This window comes from Delphinapterus leucas, chromosome 9 (assembly GCF_059928025.1).
Source record: "Delphinapterus leucas isolate spDelLeu-1000000601 "Yukka" chromosome 9, BTC_Dleu_Yukka2, whole genome shotgun sequence".
Lineage (NCBI taxonomy): Eukaryota > Metazoa > Chordata > Mammalia > Artiodactyla > Monodontidae > Delphinapterus > Delphinapterus leucas.
Genome location: NC_143137.1, coordinates 89,538,548 through 89,565,669, shown reverse-complemented (window position 1 = coordinate 89,565,669; position 27,122 = coordinate 89,538,548). Strand labels below are relative to the sequence as shown.

At 38.4% G+C, this 27,122-nt stretch overlaps 1 protein-coding gene across 2 annotated transcripts in view; it reads right to left on the bottom strand.

Moving 5' to 3' along the window:
* Positions 1-8,265: 8,265 nt before the first annotated feature.
* Positions 8,266-27,122, bottom strand: part of PRKAR2B (protein kinase cAMP-dependent type II regulatory subunit beta) — a 113,247-nt gene continuing 94,390 nt past the window's right edge. Inside the window, exons 7-11 of one of the 2 annotated variants that reach the window (XM_022554346.3) lie at positions 24,742-24,843; positions 23,274-23,348; positions 13,713-13,778; positions 13,446-13,584; positions 8,266-10,979 (exon numbers count right to left, since the gene is read on the bottom strand). In XM_022554346.3, coding sequence (XP_022410054.1) covers positions 10,846-10,979; positions 13,446-13,584; positions 13,713-13,778; positions 23,274-23,348; positions 24,742-24,843 — 516 coding nt within the window. In that variant the 3' untranslated portion in view covers positions 8,266-10,845. Of the gene's footprint in view, positions 10,980-13,445; positions 13,585-13,604; positions 13,779-23,273; positions 23,349-24,741; positions 24,844-27,122 lie in introns of those variants that run through there. The other variant, XM_089917816.1, reaches the window with a different exon arrangement.

The following is a 27,122-nucleotide window of genomic DNA, read 5'->3' as shown; positions in this document are numbered from 1 at the left end:
CTCAAACCCCCGGAGGTTGAGCCTCCTCCCAGCTCCTTCGCCCTCTTATTGGTCTTTGGGACTGCCATTCAATTCTTCTCCTTTCCCATTGGGTGATACCGTGTTCCGTCTCGGGGGGCGGGCTTGTATTGACTTTTGTGTTGTGTTTAGTGGAGAAGATGGCGTGTCAATCACTAGGGTGAGCGCTTCGGATTGGATTGCTGCCGAGACTGCCGGGACCCGAGCCAAACTTTGCCCGCGAAATGGATTGTGGGTTCGTAGTCTCGGCCTAGCTGCGTTCCTCTTAGGAACTGCACGTCGGAGGAACCGATTGGACTACATATCCCAGAAGCGCGTGCACAGTACAGGCTTGATAGTAAACAAGAGTCATAGGGACACGTGTATCAGCTCGTTTGTTTTGGTGTCTGGGACAAAAGGGAGGGGGCGGAGGAAGTGAGTGTTTTAGAGCTTTGGCCTTTTCTCTTCCTCTGGTAGCACTTGAGAGCCGCCCCAAACCTCTCGCAGCACCCATTCCGGGCCATAAACAGCCAGAGTCGCTCGCTGCTCAAAGTTTGGCAGGAGGCCAAGGTATTGTTTTAGTGCGAGGGGAAGGAGATGACTGCACAAGCGGAAGCAGCGCTGCCTCTTGGGGGACCCAGTCACCCACAAATCACGGCCCCAGGCATAGTGGGGATAATAAAGGTGGTGCTGGGCTCCAGTGGGAAGACTTAGCATTATTTTATCCTGAGCCTGGCCTCGCCCCTCCCGGGACAGCAGCTTGAGATTTCTCTGCCAACTCTGTTCAGTTCACCCGAGATTTTTTGAATGCCGTCTACGTGCCAGGCACCGAGAGGCTTGGGGATGAACTGTGAGAGAGAAGCTCGGGGTCTGGAGAATTTACAAAGCTCGGGACGGGAGGGGCGAGGGGCGATTACTACTGACTTTGGAATTAAGGGAAGTCAAAGCGATGTTTTCCATATTGACCAGCTTGCTCGTTGTTTAAGGTAATCAGAGGGGTATAATGTGTGACTTAAACTGATTTAATTTGTGAATTGTTATCTGAATTTCTCTGGTGAGTTTTTGTTAACCAGTTTTTTTCTCCAGAGGTCTTCCCATTGATGTAAGAAGAATGTCTTCCCACTTCGTTTTCACTAGGAGTTCCTCAAGTTACTAATGCTCTGACTCACCCGAGGAGGATGGCTTCTCTGGCTTTATAGTTACCTTCACTTTAAATAAGGCTGTCCAGTCCCTAGTCTATAATTGATGTTTTTACCATTCCCATTACAAAGGCATTATTCACCTTTTTTCCTTTGAACCTTTAGTGTTTAACCTTTTAAGCTATGCTTTAGGTTTTATATCTTTAGATCACTATATGTATGCTTAAAATTAAGGGCAGGAAACATATTAGTGAGAAATCTATAAAGTCAAACTTTTGGAAGGGAGCCTTAAATCCTAGCTGGTTATTCCTTTAAACCCCCTACATTTCCTGAATTTTTAAATCTATCTGAAACCCACATAACAAATCTGGAAATCCAAAATAACTTTCCCATATTGCAACAAGTTTCCAAATTCTCTTAGGGATTCCCTGTTCGAATCCTTAAATGGAAATTATGGAATAGTCCTCCCAACCATGTGATCAAAGATTCACTTTCTGTATTCACAAATAGTAATCAAACATTTTTTTGTAATTCAGAGGACCAATAAAATGCCTAAATTTTTCCCTGAGTAAAAAGGACAAGATTTGTATTTACAGTCATTCAGAGATTAATGGAGTGACCCCAGGACTCGAATGTGGCCCTGCTATTCTGTGTATTTTTATTTTCTTCCTTTTTTTTTAACAGTGGAGGGTCATTGTGCCCCAGAATTGAAAAATTGAAAATATGAACTCCAGTGTTTAATTTCTTGACAGAAAGAAAAATCCATGGAATTCACCTGATTACTGAAAACTAAAATCTGAGCTATTTATGAGTAACTCCCTCCAGGAAACTAAAAAGCTTTCCCTCCCTGAAAAATGAACTCTCAAGAGCTGGTGCCACTCCTTTCTCCCCTTCACTGTATAAACCATGAGATCTACTTTTGGCTGAACCTTAACTTATTTTAAAAGGTTTTTTAATTGAAAGCGTTTACTAAAAGCCTTAGTGGAGATATTTTTATTTGTGGAATAAATGGGATGATGTGAAGAATAACTTCACCTACAGAAGATGGCAAGAATAACTTCACCTACAGATCAAGCTGTTGTACATTATTAGAAATGATTATCTTTTAATAGCCCTGTAAAGGTTTTTCTATCCATTCATTCAAAAATATTTATTCAGTGCCTACTATTGGTTGACCACTGTGCTAGTTGATAAGGATACAAAGATATAAAATATTTTCACATACTCTGGTTTTTGTCCAAGTCATTAAATAGAAGAGTAAAATTCTCATAGTTCAGTCACAACTGATTAAATATCAGTGTTAGAATCTCTATACCTCTAGGTGGACAATTAGTCCTGTCTTCTGACTCTCCTGGGAAACTAAATGCCTAGATTAGTACCTTATGTATATTTAACAGGAACATCATCATTCATTCTTGGATGGCTAACAAAACCAGCCGACTCCTAAGCCAGAACAAAGATCAAAGTACAAAACCAGTAAGATCTCTTTAGAAATCTTTACATATGTAAATTCTACTCTTTCACTAAAACAGATATAAAGAATTTTTTATCACTAATATATTATTTATATATAATAAAATATAAAATGAGGTTTATATTTTATATAATGGATATAAAATCTTTATATATATATAAAGAACATCTGTTCATAAGATACTTCCATGATAAAACTGACATTAAAAAATTAGTTTCTTTAAATAGCACCTACTTTTGGTTAGACAGATATGATATACACACACACATATTACACATAAACTATGCCCAGATAGGTCAAGAAGTTGTCTACTAACATCCAAATGTCTTTTCAGCAGTTTGTAAAATACTTCTGTCTTTATAAAGAAACATCAAGTTCTAGTTTGTTAGTTAAAAAAATAACTAGATAAATCCTATTTAGGGGTGAAATTAAACAATGTATTTCCCTGGATTCCACCACATTTGGTACACCAATGACTACTGTGCTGGACTAAGAAAGGTAGGAGATAAAGCACATGGCACTGCTTAAATATTTAAAATATTGCTGTTGGGGGAATACCCTGGTTGCGCAGTGGTTAGGTCTGCGCTTTGCACTACCCCGCACTCCATGCCCCTCCCTCTTCCCCAAGCCTCTCGGTGCGGCCAAAAAAAAAAAATCGCTCTTCAAAATGTTAAAAGGTAATGAAATCATTCAAATCAAGTACTCAAATTAGAAAATGGAGCACATAGATGGACTAAAGTAGTTAAGTGCCCAAACTTTTCAGGTAGTATCTTTCTTGGCAGATTATTTAAACTCTTATACAAATATCCTTCCATATATCTTAGTATACTTTATAAAATGAGCTAATTTTATAATTATCTTAGTTCAAAGTACTCAGGTAAACTCAAATTGTAAGGAATTGCCTGGGAATTAAATGATGAGGGCCCTTTCAGGACTGAGAAATATGTCTTTTGTGTTTGTAATTTTTGATGCAATTAAAAGTTTAGATTTTCCTCACATGACCATAAAGCAAGACCTTTCTTCAGTGGTTGATATGTGGGTGACATAACGCAATCACCATTAGGAGGAAGAATCAAGGATTGTTGGAACACACAGATACAGAGAACAGAGTAGTGGCTACTAGAGGGAAAGGGGCGCAGTGGGGGGAGGGAAAAATGGGTTAAGCGGATCAACTGTATGGTGACAGATGGAAACTAAATTTTTGGTGGTGAGCACGCTGTAGTGTATTCCGAAGTAGAAATATGTTGTACATATGAAACATATAATGTTATAAACCAATGTTACCGCAATAAAAAATTTAAAAAGAAGAATTGTTGGGTTTCTGAGATAGGTAGGATTTCTGGCTGGGATACCTGTGGTGTGTCAGTGCTATTGTCAATGCTGTTGACAGAGATAGGGAATGTTGGAAAAAACAGAGATGGGCACTGGGAGAAGGGGAAAGGATGGGGTCAAGTTCAGATGATGAGCTCCCTGTGCAGGCAGGAAATTTTTGTACCCAGTTCCTGTAAGCAGCTGAACGTATTTGTCTGGCTAAAGGACAGCCAAGTCTAGAGAAATAAACGTGGGTGTCCTCGGCCCTCAGAAAGTTTTTGTAAGTTGTGCAATTTAGTATTACTGAAAATGTATTAGAGAAGGCAACAATTCTATTTAAAAAAATTTTTTTTGATGTGGACCATTTTTAAAGTCTTTATTGAATTTGTTACTATATATATATATATATATTTTTTTTTTTAATGTTTTGGTTTATTGGCCAAGAGGTATGTGGGATCTTAGCTCCCCAACCAGGGATTGAACCCGCACTCCCTGCATTGGAAGGCGAAGTCTTAGCCACTGGACCACCAGGGAAGTCCTGCAACAATTCTATTTAATCCCACTTCCACTTTATAAAATCAAGAAGCAGAAATGTAACGGTTTTCATCTGCTCAAAGGACAGTTCTCAGGTCTTTCATTGCAAATTTTCTAGAATAGATCATTCCTGTATCTGAACTGTTTAACACAAACTTCCACACATTTTCTTTTATGTCTGTTTGGTATCCTAGGCCTTTCTCTATGTATTGATATTTTCTTTTAGTTGCCAGTAAGATGTAGCTCATTTTAGAGACAACTCTGATAAAAAGCAATTAAGATCATAGGAGTAATACATATTTAAATGTGCTACACAACATTTTTGCTTACATTTAGCTCCCCCGAAATTCACATTATTTCATCCTTCCATATTTCTTATGCATCTTTCTGTCTGGTCCATATCGTATGCATCGTTTTGTCCAGGCATAGATACCTGCTGAACAGGTGAATAAAAGGAGAAAATAAGCAGCATGAATTTTCTTGTTAGTATATAGTGTATCATATGTTATGCTGTAGGTTATATGTTGTTTTGAATGTTGACCCCGTTAAAAAGCTTCCATGTGCTTTATGTGTCACTTGCTGTGTAGATTCATCACTATTTTTTGAGAACAGATCTCATCTTCTTATGCGTATAAGCACTATCTTATAATTCATTTTGATTCCCTCACGGTGCCAGTCACACAAAGGCAGACAGTATTTGTCTCATTAATACATGCCAACTCCTTCAAGTTACAAAGCATATCAAAATGTGTGCTATAGTAATAAAAATATGGAAGATAAAATTTCAGTTCAGCTTTAAAGGGCAATTAAAAGATTTGCCAAAGATGTCTTTACAGGGAACACCTCTCCTAAGATAATTAAGATATTATTTGGCTTTAAAAAATGTCATTCATATACATTTCAAGAATACAGTCATTTTGTAAAGAGAGTTCCACTTGTATTAAATGTCAGCTTTCGGCCTAAAAGATGCAGCGCAGTTCTAGTGATACATGGCTCACTCTCTTGTTCCTCAGCAGGGACTGTGGTAGGTTTCAAGGCAGAGATGGAAAATCAGCAGTTAGAAGCAACTCTATCCGAGATTTTGCCTGGGCATATTTACTGCTCATAAACTCACTCAAGGGTTCTACTTTGTAAGATTTTTTTATGTGAAATAGAAAACATAGAGGGTTTCACTTCTGGTTTGTTACAGTCAAGCGTCAAGGCTGCTTTTGTTCTTTCAGAGACCATTTCCAGCTCACTCTTAACCTGCTTGGAAAAAAGGCCATTTTTGTTTTTCCAATTGTGACCAAAGCCAAGTGCCTGATGTACATTGAGGCCAAACATGTCGGAGTTTGGAGCAGGAAAAGGTTTACTGCAGGCCAAGCAAAGAGAATGGGGGGCTCGTGTTAAATAAAAAAAAAAAACCCAAACTCCCCGCTGGGTGTCAGGGAAGAGTTTTTAAAGTCAAAATTTGAGGTGAGGGCACAGGGTGTGACTTTCTTCTGATTGGTTGGTGGTGAGGTAATAGGGCGGGGCTTCAGGAGTCTTAAGCTCAGCCTGAAGTTACCATCCTCCACCTGCTTGGGGACCTTAGTTCCTGTAGAAGAACTCAGAGATGTACCAGATTGTTATGTGTATCTCTCCAAGAGGAACCACGACCCTGCCCCTTCTCTGCACTGTTGTTTCGTTACTGCTTTTTCTTTCTTCCCATTCCCTCACTTCCCTAATTAGTAACATTGAATCTGCCCTCTGGAACTCAGGGAAAGTCTAGGAGGCTGAAGCCTTTTCCTACAAACAAGAAACGGGACAGGAAAGGCTTTTGTTGTGTACCCCACAGGTCCTGCTTGTTGCACAATTTAGAGTAATAAATGCATCTACTTTAAAGACTCAGTTATAATTGGTACTAACAACATTTCACATATTACATTTTGCAGTGACGTTTTAATCTTTTTGGAAAACGGCAAGACCCAGCTGTGGTTAAATCAGAATCTGGGAACAACACCTAACAGGTGGCCTTTCATTTTTAAGGTGGAGACAATTACCTCCGTATCATCCACCATCATATCTTCCCTTATATACGTTACATGCTTCTTCAGGATTTCCTAGGCAACTTTAAATTTACAAACCTAGAGCATAAAAAAGGGACAGGAAGACCCAGATCTGTTGGTCAAATAGTTTTCCTTGGAAACTTTGTACACATTTCTCTATATACTAGACTCAAACATCATTAAGAGAATATGAGTGTGGACAAAAAAACATTACCTACCATTCCAGTAAACAAAGAATGTTGCCTGCCCTCAAGCCAGTAGCCACGGTGCCATCCATACCAGTGCGCCCTAAGGGGAATTCAGGATGGAGAAAAACAGGATACTGGCCCTAGATAATTAAGATATATATCAGAGGAATAATTTCAATGAGCCCAGACTCTTGCATCTCCCCATACATAGAAAAGCACTAAAATCACTGAGATCTTTTTTTGTGTGTGTGATTAGCAGTAATCTTTTGATGTCTGACTACATTTTTGTTTTTTCAGCAAAAACTCCTATATATCCTGGCCCCTCCCTTACCTCTTTGGAACAGTCCCTCAGAGCTATCTGAGAGGCTGTTGCCTGGGCTGTAGCCCTCAGTAAGGTCCCCAAACAAATATATTAATATCTCACAACTTTTAGGCTGTGTGGGGTTTTTTTCCTGTTGAAGTGACAGACCAAGAATTGCAGAAGGAAGCAAGAGATCTCGATTGCCCATGAGTTCTGCCATGGATGAACAAAGTAAATGATTTTGATGGAATCATTGATTTTTCTCACTTATACAAATGGGATTGTTAACCTCTCATAATTATTGTTGGGCACACAAGTCCTCCACAAACACCTGGTTTACCTTATTGCTAACATTTCCATTATTCATTTTATTTTCAAGGTGTTTTTTTTTAAATACTCGTAAAGACTAACAACTACATAGTTTCAGTTGCTCAACCAGTTTTGCTGCCTTGAAAAGTATCGTGGAAGAGGTAAGGTCTCAACTCTTTCTCCAATTTCCTTCTTTCTTTCTCTTTTTTTCCTCCAATTTCTTCTCATCAAAATTCTTTCTGATATTCAACATGAGGCTGTACCTCACACTTTTATTTTAGAAGGCAGCATTCCTTATCATTCTATTTCTCCCTTATATATTAATAATCCTGTTTCTCCCTTACGTATTAATAGTTCTATTTCTCTCTTAGGCATTAACATTTTATTTAGATAGGAGAATCCCTTTTTCAGTTGTTTAAGCTTGATAATACAGCTTATCCAGATGTATTACTTACCATGCTAGGCTTATACATTATTCATATTCTTTAAGAATGCCAAAGGCCATCTAGTCCTTGTTACAAATATAACATTTCTTGAAAAAAATTAGGAAAAATTATATCCGTATTTTAAAGATGCTTTAGAAAGGAAAAGGACTTAGCACTTAATCCTACATATTTCAGTAAAATCCAAAATTCCTTGCTTCATGCCCTATGTTTCACTTGCAGCATTTTAAATAGTCTGCTAGCCACGGTTTAAAGAACGAACCAAAAACACATTCACACAGCATGCGTCACAAGTAGTATTTATGTTAAAGTATATGCACCAAGACATATACTACCAAATGTCAAATAGATAGCTAGTGGGAAGCAGCCGCATAGCACAGGGAGGTCAGCTCGGTGCTTTGTGACCACTTAGGGGGGTGGGATAGGGAGGGTGGGAGGGAGACGCAAGAGCGAAGAGATATGGGGACATATGTATATGTGTAGCTGATTCACTTTGTTATAAAGCAGAAACTAACACACCATTGTAAAGCAATTATACTCCAATAAAGATGTTTAAAAAAATTAAAAAATAAAGTATATGCACCAAGCCCTAGTTCATATCGAAAGTCAGGACACACACGCACGCGCACACGCACACTCTCTCTCTCTCTCTACATAAAGGGAAACACCTTTGTGTTAAAAGAGTGTCCTCCCATAATTCTTAGCAACATAATGCACCCTTGAATGAAACATCAACAGAGAATTTCCAAATAGTAAGGACTCTTGGTCTGTGATTAAATAATGGCATTCACAACTCAAACTTGCGGTGTTTTAATTACTTTAACACATAAATTCCCTAGTGTGCTAGATTTACTTGGTTATTCTAAATGGCCGAATTAGTCTGTAACATACCACAACTATTTAAATCACATATGACCAATAGTTAAGATTTTTAAAAACCTATTGCCCTACAGAACCATACTTCCTTGCTGCATGATGCTCAGGGCTTACCTTTCACATATGCCCTATCTCTGTCATGCTTTTCACACAGTACAATGTGCACTATGGAAGTCACATTAAAGAAACAAGTGGAAAAAAAAAACTCATTGAAAACACTTTATTATAAAAGTGTGCTTTATTATAAGGAAATTTTAAATATAACCAACAATACTGAAAATAATGTTACTGGCATTTACAGCCTTGGTCAGAGTTCTTCATTAAACAGGCATGTATAGTTAACAATCAGCTTATGCAACAAAACAGGTAACCTGAAAAAGTGAATAAAATTGAGAATACAGAATGATGAACGAGGAATTTGGGGTTCTTTGTGTTTTTTGTTTAGCAGACATGGCCTTTAAAATCTGAAATAGAAAACAAGTCCTCTTCATGTAGTAAGCTCTCTTCCTGCGGGAAAGTTTGCAAAATTGTTAAAACTGTTCTAAAATGTGGCTGAAGGTATACTTTACATACTTCTTATATATACATATCTGATTAACATATTTTAACCACGTTTTCATTATACAAGCAAGACCATAAACATTCTCTAGTAAGACCACACTAGCCACAGAATCTTTTTACCCATGTGTATATTTCTTTGAAACATGTTTCCCAAAATGAAATTGCTCATTTAAAAGGGAACAACTGGTTAGAATTAATCTCTCTAGACGTTGGGGTCATGTAGGCCTAGAAATCATGTAAGAATATATTCCTTTGGTTGAACATAATTAAATTCATTTTATGTAGCAGAATAATCATGTCAATTGTCAACAAAAATCTATTCAGTTGAGTTCATTCTGCACTTTTGAGAGTCTACATTAAAGCAAGTGGCAAGGCCTAATGGTATATATGGAATGGACAGAAATTCCTTTTATGTTTATATATGTTTTACTTATAAAAATTTATTTCTCCCACCTTGGAGGAAACCCCTGGGAGCAGATGTCTGAAAAGGATTGTATTATGTACATCTAGTGAAGAACACAGAGATATCTTAAGGGCATGTTGATAAGGACCCCAAATATTTTTGGTATAGGAGACTTGTTTTTTAGCATATATAATAAGATCTTAGGCTTTCAGAAGACAACACATAAGTTTAAAGAGCATTTAAAAATATTTGTGACAGGGATTCCCTGGTGGCGCAGTGGTTGAGAGTCTGCCTGCCGACGCAGGGGACACAGGTTCATGCCCCGGTCTGGGAAGATCCCACATGCCGCGGAGCAGCTGGGCCCATGAGCCATGGCCGTTGAGCCTGCGCGTCCGGAGCCTGTGCTCCACAACAGGAGAGGCCACAACAGTGAGAGGCCCGCATACCGCAAAAAAAAAAAAAACAAACAATTTGTGACATTAAATGTCAAACTCAAATTTTTAAAGATAACAAATACAGAGAACTGCAAAATGGAAAAAGGAAGCATAGATAGATGCTTTATGAGAAAAATAATGACCTTTCACCTAAAAAGAGTCTTCCCTATTGTTGTAATGATTAAACTGCCTGTCCTTAAAACCACTGGAATATGTAGGTTACTGACATTATGCCAAAGAAGTCAAAAGGTACTTTATTGCAAAAATAGAAAAGGTCTTAAAATTGCATATGATGTTTTATACCATTTCACCAATAGGCCAAGGCCGGTACATAACTTACCAAGCCAGAAAAACTCGAAAACAAACATTACTAAGTTGTACGTACTATATATAGTGAGTTGTAAAAAGAATGTGATGCCATGCTGTATAGCATGATTCACTGCCAAGTTCCCTCTTACATGGGCGTAGTCATAACATATCAATCTGAGTGAGTCAAAATGAACACACATTGCCTATGACAACATCCTTTAATTATCTTCTTAAACACAGATACTTTCAGTATATTATAATCATCTGAATAAACCTTTCAGTCAAATCATAATTTTGTGGAGTAGAAAGTCATTTTATCAGTATGTCGATATTGTTTTGATCTACTCTTTTAGAAAGTGATGTTAAAGCCTATTGACTATTGAATCACTACTCTGTTTACTGATACACTGTAAATGTAAAAAAAGGAAAAAACCTGAAATCACAGAAAATGCTTGGCACCTACACAAACACATTCTCAGTGGACTAACCACTACTGTGTAATTTTGTCACTATAGGTCTTCTTGCTCCATACTTTTGCTTCATGCAGTGGGTTCAACAATATCCATGTTTGTTCCAAACAGGGCAACTAATTGTTCTTCATAGGTAGCGATGTTCCTTTTCATAATTTCCATGCAAGGTCCCAAAAGCCTTTCAAATGCTTGCACATCCATGGCTAAGAAGAGGGGAGAATAAAAGAAAAATAACATTCTTCGCAAATCTGCAGAATTTCTAAGTCATTTATGGTATCTATTCCGCATATGTCAATGACGCAATGGCATTTTTAGATAAATATCAGATACAAGAAGAAGGCATAAAGATAAAAACATTCCACTTCGGAAAGGAAGCAGCCAGTGTCCCTTGGCAATATGATGTCCTATTGGTGGTTCCTGATCCAGGTTAAAAGAATGAGGGACTCTTATGTCAAGACCTTGGAATTTTAAAAATAAACTAGTTTTGATGTCACCACCTTAGTAATATGAACTCAAGGGCAGCAAGGGAGTGCTTTCTATCTCGTTTTCCCTTCTCAGGGTTTACGATGCTATGTTGTGAAGAATCCAAATGTTACCTTTTATGATTTTTATTCTTTTACACTACGGTCAATTCAAAACGGCAGCCAAAATAATGCTTTTAGCCACTGTGTAAGTATGTGCTCTATGTCGCTTAGCTTGCCTATCTCGAGCATTTTCTAAAACTGAATTTATAATATACACATGAAAATATGATCATACTATCATACAAATACAAATTAAAGTACTTTATTTTTTGCCTCTCAAATTTGCAGAAGTAAAAAAGGCAATGTTGACAATAGAGTGAACAAACATTGTTGTACTGCTGGTACATGTAAATAAGTACAAATAAAAGTGATCTGGCAATATTTACCAAAAACAATAAAAAGAAAACCCACTTCCAAAAAGCATTTCTCAGGAAAAGTCCTATATGTGGAAAAGTAGTCTCTGCATACACCCACACAAAAAAGCTCTCCCCAACCCCCCAAAATGGAGCCAAAACTCCCCAAATTATTTAACAGTGGGGAATGATTAAATAATTCATAATGTGTATATTTACCTAATGTTACAGTCTGATGTAATAAATATGAGAAAATGCCTAAGCTATAACGGATGAAAAAAGCAGTTTACAAAACTGTTTTAAAACAGAAAACCCATACAAATAAAAAAGATGAGAAGGAATTATAATAGGACGTGGAAATTGCTGGGCGGTGGCGGTATTGGGTGACTCTTACTTTTTCCTGTATTTCCATCAGAAATACATCTACATGTGGAACAACTCCTACAGAACCCCTACTGAACGCTGGCAGAAGACCTCAGACTTGCCGAAAGGCAAGTATTTCTGTATTTCTCAAATTTAATGTGAATATAATAATTTATTATAGAAAAAAATTAATGGGATTCCACTCACATCGCCTTTACTCCTACTGTCTAATACCTCTACTCAGGGAAATTACCTGTCAGCTTCTAATTGTCTTCTTTTTCATCCAAGTATAACCCTTGATTAATATTATATTATTTAAAACCTTTGAAAAAGTCAATTCTCTAAGAAAATTCTGAGGATATTTGCAAATCTTAAGAACATCGAAGCTAAATTTATGCTACTGAACTGTGGATGAAGAGCACAGAGTGGCTAATTACTTCTGAATCATTTCCTTGAAGAAAACGTCACCTAGGGACTTCCCTGGTGGTTCAGTGGTAAAGAATCCGCCTTACAATGCAGGGAATGCAGGTTCCATCCCTGGTCAGGGACGTAAGATCCCACAAGCCACGGGGCAACTAAGCCCGCACGCCACAGCTACCGAGCTCACGCGCCTCAACTAGAGCCCCCGTGCTGCAAACTACAGAGCCCACACGCTCTGGAACCCATGCGCCACAACTAGAGAGACTCCCGCGCGTCGCAACGAAAGATCCCGCGTGCCGCAATGAAGAACCCATGCACCACAACTAAGACCCGACACAGCCAAAAACAAATAAAAATAAATAAATAATAAAAATAAATCTTTTAAAAAAGAGAGAAAATGTCACCTATACTGATAGCTCCTGATATTTTTCATTATTAAACTAAGTTATGTCTCATATATAAAATCTCAGCTATATATAGATGTCTTCCAGCTGAAGATGGCATTTCTGCTGAGCTGCTGTGTGGTACACAGAAGTAATAAACAGCTGAACGAGATTTTATTGTGCTCCGACAAGCCTGAACCTTTGATTCCTAGTACAAGATGAGTAAGTATTCTTACAGACATTCCAGCTTGCCCTTCAAAGCTTAGTGCACCTTATAAAAATGCTGTTTGAGCCTTCCTTTTTTGAGGAACACAGTGTATGTTGTTTATTTAAAAAATTCGATATAAAACTTGGTACTCAGGGTTCTTATTTTAACGACATACTAAAATGTTATTTCGTGCCTATAAAAAAGAACACAAAATTATAAGTGTGTGAAAAATTTTAAAGGAAAAATGCTGGCTTCTACAAATCGACTTTATAATGCAATGAATCCTAACCTTGTTGTATTTTGTGGGGACCATAAAACTTGTGAACCCAGTAAGATAATCTGTACAACATGAATACGTACAATGCAGACAGAATGATTTCAACCAGGGTAAGCATGCCCAGGGCTGCGTGAGTCCTACCTAAACATTTGACGGTCCCGATGGCGTGTGCGGAAGCAGCTCGGGGCTTGTTAGTTACCAGAGCAAGTTCTCCAAAGTACTGTCCCCGAGAGCACCGAGCGATTTCGACTGCACCGTTCTCCTCCGCCTCTGACTTACCCTGACAAGGTGATGGAAAGTATTAACTTTGACTCAGCTCAAGAAAAGTAAAAGTTAACCTTAGTCTAAACATCAGAAGGAAAATCTATTATGTTTCTTGCTAATATTTCATGGATTTTTAGGACTTACCTTCCTTTTCATGGTGATTTTCACTTCTCCAGATTCTACAATGAAAAAAGAATCAGCCAAGTCTCCCTATCAGAATAAAACAAAAACTGAGGGTGAAAATGCAAGTTTAGCTGACGGCAATCCCGGCGCCCGTCACACCCCTGAAATCAATCCCACCATGATTTGCCTGAAAGGTGAAACCCCACAGGAGCAGGCTATGTCCCCTTCTAAGTTGAGACGTTAAGATCGACAATTACACTGTAACAACTTCGTTTGTAAAAAATTATCTGAAATGATATACTATCTAGCAAGGTATTTCTGCTAAAACTAGCCAAGAAAATATGGCAAACAACACTGAGGTAAGAATTTTGCCTGAACTGCAGCCTGGATAAAGCACATAAATAGTTAGAAATGCTAGCACCGTTTCCCAGCAGCATTGCCTCTGTCAGCTGCTCCCATGCTAAAATGTGCCACTCTGTGTGTCCTAATCTACAAGCATCAGCATGGCGACCCAAGATAACCCAGCGACTCCCAAATAGAAGGAAGCAAGCAGACTGCTTAGGGAGCAGTATGTGTGGGCCCAGATGTTTGTCCTGCATCTGGCTGCAGACCAAGCTCTAGATGCCAGTTTACTGACAAGCCACCTCAAGGCCCCAAAAAGATTTCTAAAAGGAAGTGTTGCCATTTCTAACTACACATAGCCATATTCTCGTTTTGGATTTTAAACAAACTGCCTTGACTTCTAAGGATGCCTTCTGAATTAAGTACAGTAGTATAATTACAGAAGATAGCAGATACTGACCTCCCTAAGCCTCTCAAAGTGATTCTGGAGAAACTGAGGTATTTCAAAACTCTTTAGTACAATTCAAGAAATACGGTATCAGATTATATCACAAGGAATGTTGAGTCTCGATTATACTATACTATGGTGCAGACCTGTATGTTTACAAATGCTTAAAAGACAACTAGTATCTAAAGATACCTTTAATAAATTCTAAGTATAGTATACATATCTCCTTTCCCTTACCTTTATATCAGGTTTTCATAAGAGCTTCATGTTAAATTTTCAAGTATCTTAAATCATAATAGGTCTATCGACAGCCATGTAATTTTGCTTTCAAAACGTGCTCAAATTGCATGTAAAACTAATGAGTTAAGTCCTGTAGGTTGTGCCAATGTCACGTTCCTAGGTTTGATATTGTACTAGTGATGCAAGATGCACTGGGAGAAACTGGGTGAAGAGTCCGTGGGACCTTTTGCAGCTTCCTGTGAACCTGTAATTATTTCAAAGTAATCTGAAAAAAATCATTTCAAAAGTGCTCTATACTTTGCGGTTTTTCAATTTATATCGTAGACCCTCAGCCTTGTTCTCTAATTTGTCTCTATGTCGTCCCAATCTCTGACTGCGCTAATCTGTATGTATGTGGGAAGTGTGGGAGGATTGATTGATTTACTTGTTTATTTGCCTTCTAAAATAATTACTCTTGAGAGACCTTCAAGATGGCAGAGGAGTAAGACGTGCAGATCACCTTCCTCCCCACAAATACATCAGAAATACATCTACATGTGGAACAACTCCTACAGAACCCCTACTGAACGCTGGCAGAAGACCTCAGACTTGCCCAAAGGCAAGAAACTCCCCCTGGTACCTGGGTAGGGCAAAAGAGAACAGAAAAAACAGAGACAAAAGAATAGGGACGGGACCTGCACCAGTGGGAGGGAGCTGTGAAGGAGGAAAGGTTTCCACACACTAAGAAGCCCCTTCACTAGCAGAGACGGGGGGTGGGTGGGGGGAAGCTTCGGAGCTACGGAGGAGAGCACAGCAACAGGGGTGCGGAGGGTAAAGCGGAGAGATTCCCACACAGAGGATTGGTGCCGACCGGCACTCACCAGCCCGAGAGGCTTGTCTGCTCACCCGCCGGGGCTGGGAGCTGAGGCTCGGGCTTTGGTCAGACCCAGGGAGAGGACTGGGGTTGACGGTGAGAACACAGCCTTATTAAGGGGGCTAGTGCGCCACGGCTAGCCAGGAGGGGGTCCGGGGAAAAGTCTGGAGCTGCCAAAGAGGCAAGAGACCATTGTTTCAGGGTGTGTGAGGAGAAGGGATTCAGAGTACCGCCTGAACGAGCCCCAGACACGGGCACGAGCCGGGGCTAAAAACGTGGACCCCAGAGATGGGCATGAGACGCTAAGGCTGCTGCTGCAGCCACCAAGAAGCCTGTGTGTGAGCATAGGTCACTATCCACACCACCCCTCCCAGAGCCTGTGCAGCCCGACACTGCCAGGGTCCCGGGATCCAGGGACAACTCCCCTGGGAGAACGCACGGTGCGCCTCAGGCTGGTGCAACGTCACGCCAGCCTCTGCCGCTGCAGGCTCGCCCTGCACTCCGTGCCCCTCCCTCCCCGCGGCTTGAGTGAGCCAGAGCCACCGAATCAGCTGCTCCTTTAACCCCGTCCTGTCTGAGCGAAGAACAGACACCCTCCGGCGACCTACACGCAGAGGAGGGGCCAAATCCAAAGCTGAACCCCAGGAGCTGTGCGAACAAAGAAGAGAAAGGGAAATCTCTCCCAGCAGCCTCAGAAGCAGCGGATTAAAGCTCCACAATCGTACCTGCATCTGTGGAATACATGAATAGACAACGAATCATCCCAAATTGAGGAGGTGGACTTTGGGAGCAACTGTAGACGTGGGGTTTGCTTTCTGCATCTAATTTGCTTCTGGTTTTACGTTTATCGCAGTTTAGTATTTAGAATTTATCATCATTGGTGGATTTGTTTATTGATTTGGTTGTGCTCCTTTTTTTTTTTTTTTTTTAATATATACCCTTTTTCTCCTTTTGTGAGCATGCATGTGTATGCTTCTTTGTGTGATTTTGTCTGTATAGCTTTGCTTTTACCCTTTCTCCTAGGGTTCTGGCTGTCCCTTTTTTTTTTTTTTTTGGTATAGTTTTTATTTAGGGCTTGTTATCACTGGTAGATTTTTTTTTGGTTTGGTTGCTCTCTTTCTTTCCTTTTTCTTTTCTTTATTACTTTTTAATTTTTTTATTCTTAATATTTGTTTTTACTTTTTGCTTTAATAACTTTATTTTATTATTTTTTTTCTTTATCCCTTTCTTTATTTCTCCCTTTTCTTCTGAGCTGTGTGGCTGACAGGGTCTTAGTGCTCCGGCTGGGTGTCAGGCCTGTGCCTCTGAGATGGGAGAGCCGAGTTCAGGGCATTGGTCCACCATAGACCTCCCAGCTCCATGTAATATCAAATGGCAAAAGCTCTCCCAGAGATCTCCATCTCAACATTAAGACCCAGCTCCACTCAACAACCAGCAAGATACAGTACTGCACACCCTATGCCAAACAACGAGCAAGACAGGAAAACAACCCCACCCATTAGCAGAGAGGCTGCCTAAAATCATAATAAGGTCACAGACACCCCAAAACACACTACCGGGTGTGGTCCTGCCCACCAGAAAGACAAGATCCAGCCTCATCCACCAGAAGAAAGGGACCACTCCCCTCCACCAGGAAGACTACACAACCCACTGAACCAACCTTAGCCACTGGGAGCAGACACCAAAAACAACAGGAACTACGAACCTGCAGTCTGCGAAAAGGAGACCCCAAACACAGTAAGTTAAGCAAAATGAGCAGAAAGAGAAACACGCAGCAGATGAAGGAGCAAAGTAAAAACCCACCAGACCAAACAAATGAAGAGGAAATAGGCAATCTACCTGAAAAAGAACTCAGAGTAATGATAGTAAAGATGATCCAAAATCTTGGAAATAGAATGGAGAAAATATAAGAAACGTTTAGCAAGGACCTAGAAGAACTAAAGAGCAAACAAGCAATGATGAACAACACAATAAATGAAATTAAAAATTCTCTAGGAGGGATCAACAGCAGAATAACTGAGGCAGAAGAACGGATAAGTGACCTGAAAGATAAAATAGTGCAAATAACTACCGCAGAGCAGAATGAAGAAAAAAGAATGAAAAATATTGAGGACAGTCTCAGAGACGTCTGGGACAACATTAAATGCACCAACGTTCGAATTATAGGGGTCCCAGAAAAAGAAGAGAAAAACAAAGGGACTGAGAAAATATTAGAAGAGATTATACTTGAAAACTTCCCGAATATGGGAAAGGAAATAGTCAATCAAGTCCAGGAAGCACAGAGAGTCCCATACAGGATAAATCCAAGGATAAACACGCCAAGACACATATTAATCAAACTGCCAAAAATTAAATACAAAGAAAAAATATTAAAAGCAGCAAGGGAAAAACAACAAATAACATACAATGGGATCCCCATAAGGTTAACAGCTGATCTTTCAGCACAAACTCTGCAAGCCAGAAGGGAGTGGCAGGACATATTTAAAGTGACGAAAGGGAAAAACCTACAACCAAGATTACCCTACCCAGCAAGGATCTCGTTCAGATTCGACAGAGAAATTAAAACCTGTGCAGACAAGCAAAAGCTGAGAGTTCAGCACCACCAAACCAGCTTTACAACAAATGCTAAAGGAACTCCTCTAGGCAGGAAACACAAGAGAAGGAAAAGACCTAAAATAACAAACCAAAAACAATTAAGAAAATGGTAACAGGAACATACATATCGATAACTACCTTAAATGTAAATGGATTAAATGCTCCAACCAAAAGACACAGACTGGCTGAATGCATAGAAAAACAAGACCTGTATATATGCTGTCTACAAGAGACCCACGTCAGACCTAGGGACACATACAGACTGAAAGTGAGGGGACGGAAAAGATATTCCATGAAAGTGTAAATCAAAAGAAAGCTGGACTAGCAATTCTCATATCAGACAAAATACTTTAAAGACTATTACAAGAGACAAAGAAGGACACTACATAATGATCAAGGGATCAATCCAAGAAGAAGATATAACAATTACAAATATTTATGCACCCAACATAGAAGCACCTCAATACCTAAGGCAAAAGCTAACAGCCATAAAAGGGGAAATCGACAGTAAAACAATCATAGTAGGGGACTTTAACACCCCACTTTCACCAATGAACAGATCATACAAAATGAAAGTAAATAAGGAAACACAAGCTTTAAATGACACATTAGACAAGATGGACTTAATTGACATTTATAGGACATTCCATCCAAAAACAACAGAATATACTTTCTATTCAAGTGCTTACGGAACATTCTCCAGGACAGATCACATCTTGGGTCACAGATCAATCCTTGGTAAATTTAAAAAAATTGAAACCGTATTAAAGTATCTTTCCCGACCACAATGCTATGAGACTAGAAATATCAATTACATGAAAAAAATCTGTAAAAAGTACAAACACATGGAGGCTAAACAATATACTACTTAATAACCAAGAGATCACTGAAGAAATCAAAGAGGAAATCAAAAAATACCTAGAAGCAAATAACAATGAAAACACGATGACCCAAAACCTATCGGATGCAGCAAAAGCAGTTTTAAGAGGGAAGTTTATAGCAATACAATCCTACGTCAAGAAACAAGAAACATCTCAAATAAACAACCTAAACTTACACCTAAAGCAATTAGAGAAAGACGAACAAACCCCCCAAAGTTAGCAGAAGGAAAGACATCATAAAGATCAGATCAGAAGTAAATGTAAAAGAAATAAAGGAAACGATAGCAAAGATCAATAAAACTAGAAGCTGGTTCTTTGAGAAGATAAACAAAATTGATAAACCATTAGTCAGACTCATCTTTTAAAAAAAGGGAGAAGACTCAAATCAATAGAATTAGAAATCAAAAAGAAGAAGTAACAGCTGACACTGCAGAAATACAAAGGATCCCGAGAGGTTACTGCAAGCAACTATATGCCAATAAAATAGACAACCTGGAAGAAACGGACAAATTCTTAGAAATGCACAACCTTCCGAGACTGAATCAGGAAGAAATAGAAAATATAAACAGACCAATCAGAAGCACTGAAATTGAGACTGTGATTAAAAATCTTCCAACAAACAAAAGCCCAGGACCAGACGGCTTCACAGGCAAATTCTATCAAACATTTAGAGAAGAGCTAACACCTATCCTTCTCAAACTCTTCCAAAATATAGCAGAGGGAGGAACACTCCCAAACTCATTCTAAGAGGTCACCATCACTCTGATACCAAAACCAGACAAAGATGTCACAAAGGAAGAAAACTACAGGCCAATATCACTGATGAACATAGATGCAAAAATCCTCAACAAAATACTAGCAAACAGAATCCAACAGCACGTCAAAAAGATCACACACCATGATCAAGTGCAGCTTATCCCAGGAATGCAAGGATTCTTCAATATATGCAAATCAATCAATGTGATAAAACATATTAACAAACTGAAGGAGGAAAACCACATGATCATCTCAATAGATGCAGAAAAAGCTTTCGACAAAATTCAACACCCATTTATGATAAAAACCCTCCAGAAAGTGGCTTAGAGGGAACTTACCTCAACACAATAAAGGCCATATATGACAAACCCACAGCCAACATTGTTCTCAATGGTAAAAAACTGAAAGCATTTCCTCTAAGATCAGGAACAAGACAAGGTTGTCCACTCTCACCATTATTATTCGACATAGTTTTGGAAGTTTTAGCCACAGCAATCAGAGATGAAAAAGAAATAAAAGGAATCCAAATTGGAAAAGAAGAAGTAAAGCTGTCACTGTTTGCAGGTGACATGATACTATACACAGAGAATCCTAAAGAGGCTACCAGAAAACTTCTAGAGCTAATCAATGAATCTGGTAAAGTAGCAGGATACAAAATTAATGCACAGAAATCTCTTGCATTCCTATACACAAATGATGAAAAATCTGAAAGAGAAATTAAGGAAACACTCCCATTTACCACTGCAGCAAAAAGAATAAAATACCTAGGAATAAACCTACCTAAGGAGACAAAAGACCTGTATGCAAAACACTATAAGACACTGATGAAAGAAATTAAAGATGATACAAACAGATGGAGAGATATACCATGTTCTTGGATTGGAAGAATCAACACTGTGAAAGTGACTATATTACCCAAAGCAATCTACAGATTCAACGCAATCCCTATCAAACTACCAATGGCATTTTTCACAAAACTAGAACAAAAAATTTCACAATTTGTATGGAAACACAAAAGACCCTGAATAGCCAAAGCAATCTTGAGAAAGAAAAACGCAGCTGGAGGAATCAGGCTCCCTGACTTCAGACTATACTACAAAGCTACAGTAATGAAGACAGTGTGGTCCTGGCACAAAAAACAAATATAGATCAGTGGAACAGGATAGAAAGCCCAGAGATAAACCCACACACATATGGTCACCTTATCTTTGATAAAGGAAGCAAGAATATACAATGGAGAAAAGACAGCCTCTTCAATAGGTGGTGCTGGGAAAACTGGACAGCTGCTACATGTATAAGAATGAAATTAGAACACTCCCTAACACCATACACAAAAATAAACTCAAAATGGATTAAGGACCTAAATGTAAGGCCAGACACTATAAAACTCTTAGAGGAAAACATAGGCAGAAGACCCTATGACATAAATCACAGCAAGATCCTTTTAGACCCACGTCCTAGAGAAATGGAAATAAAAACAAAAAAAAACAAATGGGACCTAATGAAACTTAAAAGCTTTTGCACAGCAAAGGAAACCATAAACAAGAGGAAAAGACAACCCTCAGAATGGGAGAAAATAGGTGCAAATGAAGCAACTGACAAAGGATTAATCTCCAAAACTTACAAGCAGCTCATGCAGCTCAATATCAAAAAAAACAAACAACCGAATCCAAAAACGGGCAGAAGACCTAAACAGATATTTATCCAAAGAAGATATACAGATTGCCAACAAAGTCTTGAAAGGATGCTCAGCATCACTCATCATTAGAGAAATGCAAATCAAAACTACAATGAGGTATCACCTCACACCAGTCAGAATGGCCATCATCAAAAAATGTAAAAACAATGCTAGAGAGGGTGTGGAAAAAAGGGAACCCTCTTGCACTGTTGGTGGGAATGTATATTGATACAGCCACTATGGAGAACAGTATGGAGGTTCTTTAAAAGACTAAAAATAGAACTACCATACGATCCCACTCCTGGGCATATACCTTGATAAAACCATAATTCAAAAAGAGTCATGTACCACAATGTTCATTGCAGCTCTATTTACAATAGCCAGCACATGGAAGCAACCTATGTGTCCATCGACAGATGAATGGATAAAGAAGATGTGGCACATATAGACAACGGAATATTACTCAGCCATAAAAAGGAATGAAATTGAGTTATTTGTAGTGAGGTAGATGGACCTAAAGTCTGTCATACAGAGTGAAGTACATCAGAAAGAGAAAAACAAATACCGTATGCTAACACATGTATATGGCATCTAAAAAAAAAAGGTTCTGACGAACCTAGGGGCAGGACAGGAATAGAGGCAGACGTAGAGAATGGACTTGAGGACACAGGGAGGGGGAAGGGTAAGCTGGGACAAAGTGAGAGAGTGGCATGGACATATATACACTACCAAACGTAAAATAGATAGCTAGTGGGAAGCAGCCGCATAGCACAGGGAGATGAGCTCGGTGCTTTGTGACCACCCAGAGGGGTGGGATAGGGAGGGTGGAAGGGAGACACAAGAGGGTGGAGATATGGGGATATATGTATAGCCGACTCACTTTGTAATAAAGCAGAAACTAACACACCATTATAAAGCAATTATACTCCAATAAAGATGTTAAAAAATAATAATAATAAAATAAAATAATTACTCTTTTCTCAGCCTCACACACCTTGAATCTTGTTTCACATATATCGAAAGAGACAATATTTCAGATAAAGATTATAATACAGGGTAATATTGTGATACAAAAATTACAGAATTTGTTAAAAATCTGTTTAAATCATGCAATCAATGCTTCAAAACTCTAACTAGGAAATAAGGTACTATCGTTGGTATGCTTTATCTATAAACTTTAACTGTCTTCATTAAATCCTACTTCTTGGTAGGTCTGTTCTAACCAAGATACGTATGTATTGCTTCTGGTTCCAATGGGATCTTAGAAAAGCATTAGGGGTTAAAGAGCATGCTGGCCCCCTTAGTGCCTGTAGCGCCTGGAAGCCAGTACAGTACATGGTGCAGCGTGTTCCCTTCTTGGTTTATTTCATCAGGAAGCAGCCTCAGGAAGTTTTGCCAATGAACCGATTGTGCAAACTTCTACATCTTCCGATGCACCTTCTGGGTCCTTCTTAATAAATCTCATGGAGTGATTACCATTTGTTTTCCTCTTATAAATGACATTCTTTATACATGTGACCTTCATGTCAGGTACAAATATAAAATTATGCAGAAATCCATTTGATGATTTAATACATATTCATTAAGAGTTAGTTACAAAAATAAAAATACTCAAAATAGCTTGATGGCTGTAAATTAAACCATTTTTAACAGGTCATTTGATAGAATATTCATTTAACCCATCACTACATACTAATTATAGACACACATGAAAATTTTATCAAGACTTACAGTGTATAAGAGTCTTTTGGAAAATAACCCCAAACTGAATCCATAAAAAGTACTATACCTGAGCAATGATTTGTTCTCCATCGTTGTATACTTTGGTGCCTATCACATCTACCACTTTCAGGCGCTCAGAAACCTATAAAGGAAAAAAAGATAATACCCTTGATAATACTGTATTTGTATTTAATAATACAATTACACTTGTATTTGATAATATAAATGGGTTTGAACCGTGCAGGTCCACTTATATGCAGATTTTTTTCAATAAATATACAGTTGGCCCTCTGTATCCACAAATGTGGAACCCGGGGGCTAAGGAGGGACCAGTGTGAGGGACTTGAGCATCCGCAGATTTTGGTGTCCACCGGGGTGGTCCTGGAACCAATCCCCGTGGAAACACAGGGACAACTATATTAAACAGACTAATCAGGCAGGTAATCGTAACTATTTCAGGGGTTTAAAAATGGTAGCCTATAGGCCAAATAAATTGAGCCGTGTGTGGGTTCGTGTGTGCGCATGTGTGTGTTATATTAACTGCCAGCATTTTAAACAAGTTTTTCATAAAAACTTAAATTTCCAGCTTCTCTTGAAGAATCAGGGCATTCAGCAACACTCAGCCCTTATTTCCATGCAGCAAAAAATAAACTCTGGTGGACTAGCAGCTGTTTCTTTAGATAGAGCACATGTTTTCAAGTTTACCATTTCTTCTTTTTATGTACCTAGCTCTGAAGGCATTTGAATTTCCAACCCCTGACCTATTTTTATTTAAAAAGATCTACTGCTGAAGAAGATCAGCTGCCCAATATGCATTCTGAAATGTGGCCCGAATTGCTTGCTACTCGGTGGATACTGACAAGCCAACAAAGAGACATGTTAGCAGACTGGTCCATCAACCCCAAGGATTCTGGCTGAGATGCTAGAAGGACGGCATTGCTTTCGCTAAGGTGGGGAAGAGAGGGAAGAAGGTGTGGGATGTGTTAGGTCTGAGATGTCTTTTAGACATCCCAGAAGAAATGTTAAATATGCAGTTAGATAAATGAGCCTAGTGTTCAAGGGCAGGGCCTTGCCTGGTGATGTCAATTTTAAGAAGCATCACCATAATAGACATTTAAAGCCAGGGGATTTGCCAAGTTCACTGTGTGAATAAGTGTAGCCTGAAAAAAGAGAGACCTTAGACTGTCAATTTTAAGAGGAAAGGAGGAAAGGAATAAAGAAGGAAAGGCCAGTGAGGACATTCTGTATTTAGATGACCTCTTCCTATAAAGGCCCTTGCCTATATTTATGTGATTAGTTTAAGTCTGCTTTTAGATAGAGACCACACATAAATCTGCTATAGATGCTCCTAGGGGTCTATTACTTGTAAACGACAAAACAAATGCAGTTACAGGCAGTAAAAAAAACACTGTAATCTTTTCAAATGAAAATATGGATAGATTATTATTCAAAGAAACCTTCTACAGAACTAAGTATTCCTAACAAAACAGAATCTTTTAAAGCAAAATAAAATAAAAGCACAAACATATACTTACTTCCAAAGATTTAAGGAATGGCAGTGACTCAATAAAGCTTTCATACATTTTTCTCTTTTTGGCATTATTTTTTACAATTATCCTCCTGAAGGTTACCCTGTCCTAAAGGCAGAATATCAAATACAAAGATAGTTAAAAGGTAGACTTTATGGAAAAAGAAAGTTTGAAGAAATAGTTTCATTTATTCCCTGTAAGGAACAAACAATAATTGAAGATTTTGAAATAGAAAATTAACATTACTATCCTTCTAATATGACTCATTTCAGATTTTTATTTCTTTAAGCAAAAATATAGAACCATATTCATGTTTTTTAAAGAAAGCAAGTTTACTTTTTATTCAGAACAGAGATCTGACCAACATGTAACTGGCGGGCTACACCCACTAGGTGGCGCTGTCGCACCATTTAAAAAATATACCAGCTCCTTGCTCGTTTTCCACCCCCAGCTTTTTGAGATACAATTGACCTACAGAATATTGTGGAAGTTTAAGGTACACAACATGTTGATTTGATATATATTGTTAAATGATTACCACAGTAGGGTTAGTTAACACCTCTATCACCTCACATAATTACCACTTTTTTGTGGTGACAACGTTTAAGATGTACTCTCTTAGCAGCTTCCAAGTATGTAACACAATATTGTTAACCATAATCATCATTTGTACACTGGATCCTCAGAACTTATTCATTTTATAACTGCACCGCCCCCCATCCCAGGCCCTGGCAACCGCCATCCTACTCCGTTTCTATGAGTTCAAACTAGCACTGAGTTCTTTTGCTACAGATAACAGCCCTGGAGTGTTACAATTCGGTGGGACATGACTAGCATTGTTTTTGAGGTATAACTGGCATACGACATTATATTAGCTTCAGGCATACAACATAATGATTCAACATCTGTACATATTGTGAAATGATCACCACAGTAAGTCTAGTTAACATCCGTCACCTCACATAGTTACAGAATTTTTTTTCTTATGATGAAAACTTTTAAGATATACTCACATAGCAACTTTCAAATATACGATACAGTATTATTAACTGTAGTCACCCTGCTGTACATTACATCCCCAGGATGTATTTATAACTGGAAGTTTGTACCTTTTGACTCCCTTCACCCATGACCAGCCAGCATTTTTATAAAAAAACCCAAAAAAACAGAATAGGAAATCTGAGTGTGCATCCCTTTTAGTAAAGTGTTGAGTTATATATTTATTTCAGTTATACACAAAGGCACACACACCCATGCACTGGTGGTGGCATTTCCTAATGTGTTTCTTGTGGGTTGCGGTAAAAAATACATGAAAATCAGTATTAGAAAATGGTTTTAAATCATGAAAGTACAATGTAAAGAGATGCTGAAAAATTACTGACTCTACGGTTTCTGTCACTTTTAAAAAGGTGCACAGAAAAACTACAACTTTCTTGAGTAGACTCTGATCCCAGTGTTTATCATACTCATCATTCTAAAATGTCCCTATGTTTATACTACTTAACCTCAAAGATACCACAATGAATTAAGGAACTAGAGAAAACTTTAAAGGTGACGGCTCAAAAAATGCTTTTCCTACAAATTTTATATTTTAAAAATTCCTACAAAACATTATTTTAGTTCTCAGTTAAGAGCCCCTAGAATTATGTTACTTCGGCATACACTGATAACTATACCATCTTAATATAAAATTAACTGGGATATGTTCTTTAATTAATAAATTACTATGCCAACATATTAGGGCTGAATTTAAATGAACTGATACGATGGAGAAAAATACCAGTGAGGATGTCTCTAGGAAATTAAACATCCTGTTCTCCAATTTAGTTTACTACAATTTTATAAGGGCTGTAATTTGGACTTGTTGTACTCTTAATCATTTTTCTTAAAAAGAGAAAAAATTTCAAGATAATTAGTAAAAATATTGAAATAATTTCCACGTCTGGTTCTGCATCAGAATCAGCTGTTGTGTTTTTTTAAAAAAAGGTTTATTCTAACATCCCAGACTTTAATGACTCAAAATCTCTGCATATAGGACTCTATAATGATCTGTATTTCGTAAAAGCTCCCCGAGTGATTCAGATATATAATCAGGTCTGGGAACCAGATGCAACACCATTTTATGAACAGAGTTTACTGCAAAACAGAGAAGACTAGAAATAGGTTAGCAATTTAGAAATTAACCGTAATGAGCTACACATGTCAGGAAAAATTTTCTATTACTGGCCCACCTCTTCACACCCACTGTGACATATAAATAAAATCCACAAAGTCCCATTTCAAATGTTTTCATCCTAGTCATTTCAATCAATCATTGCTCCTCTGAATCACCAGCATGGTCTTGTAGATCAGTTGATCCCCCAAGGCTAACAGTGACCTAGTCTTAT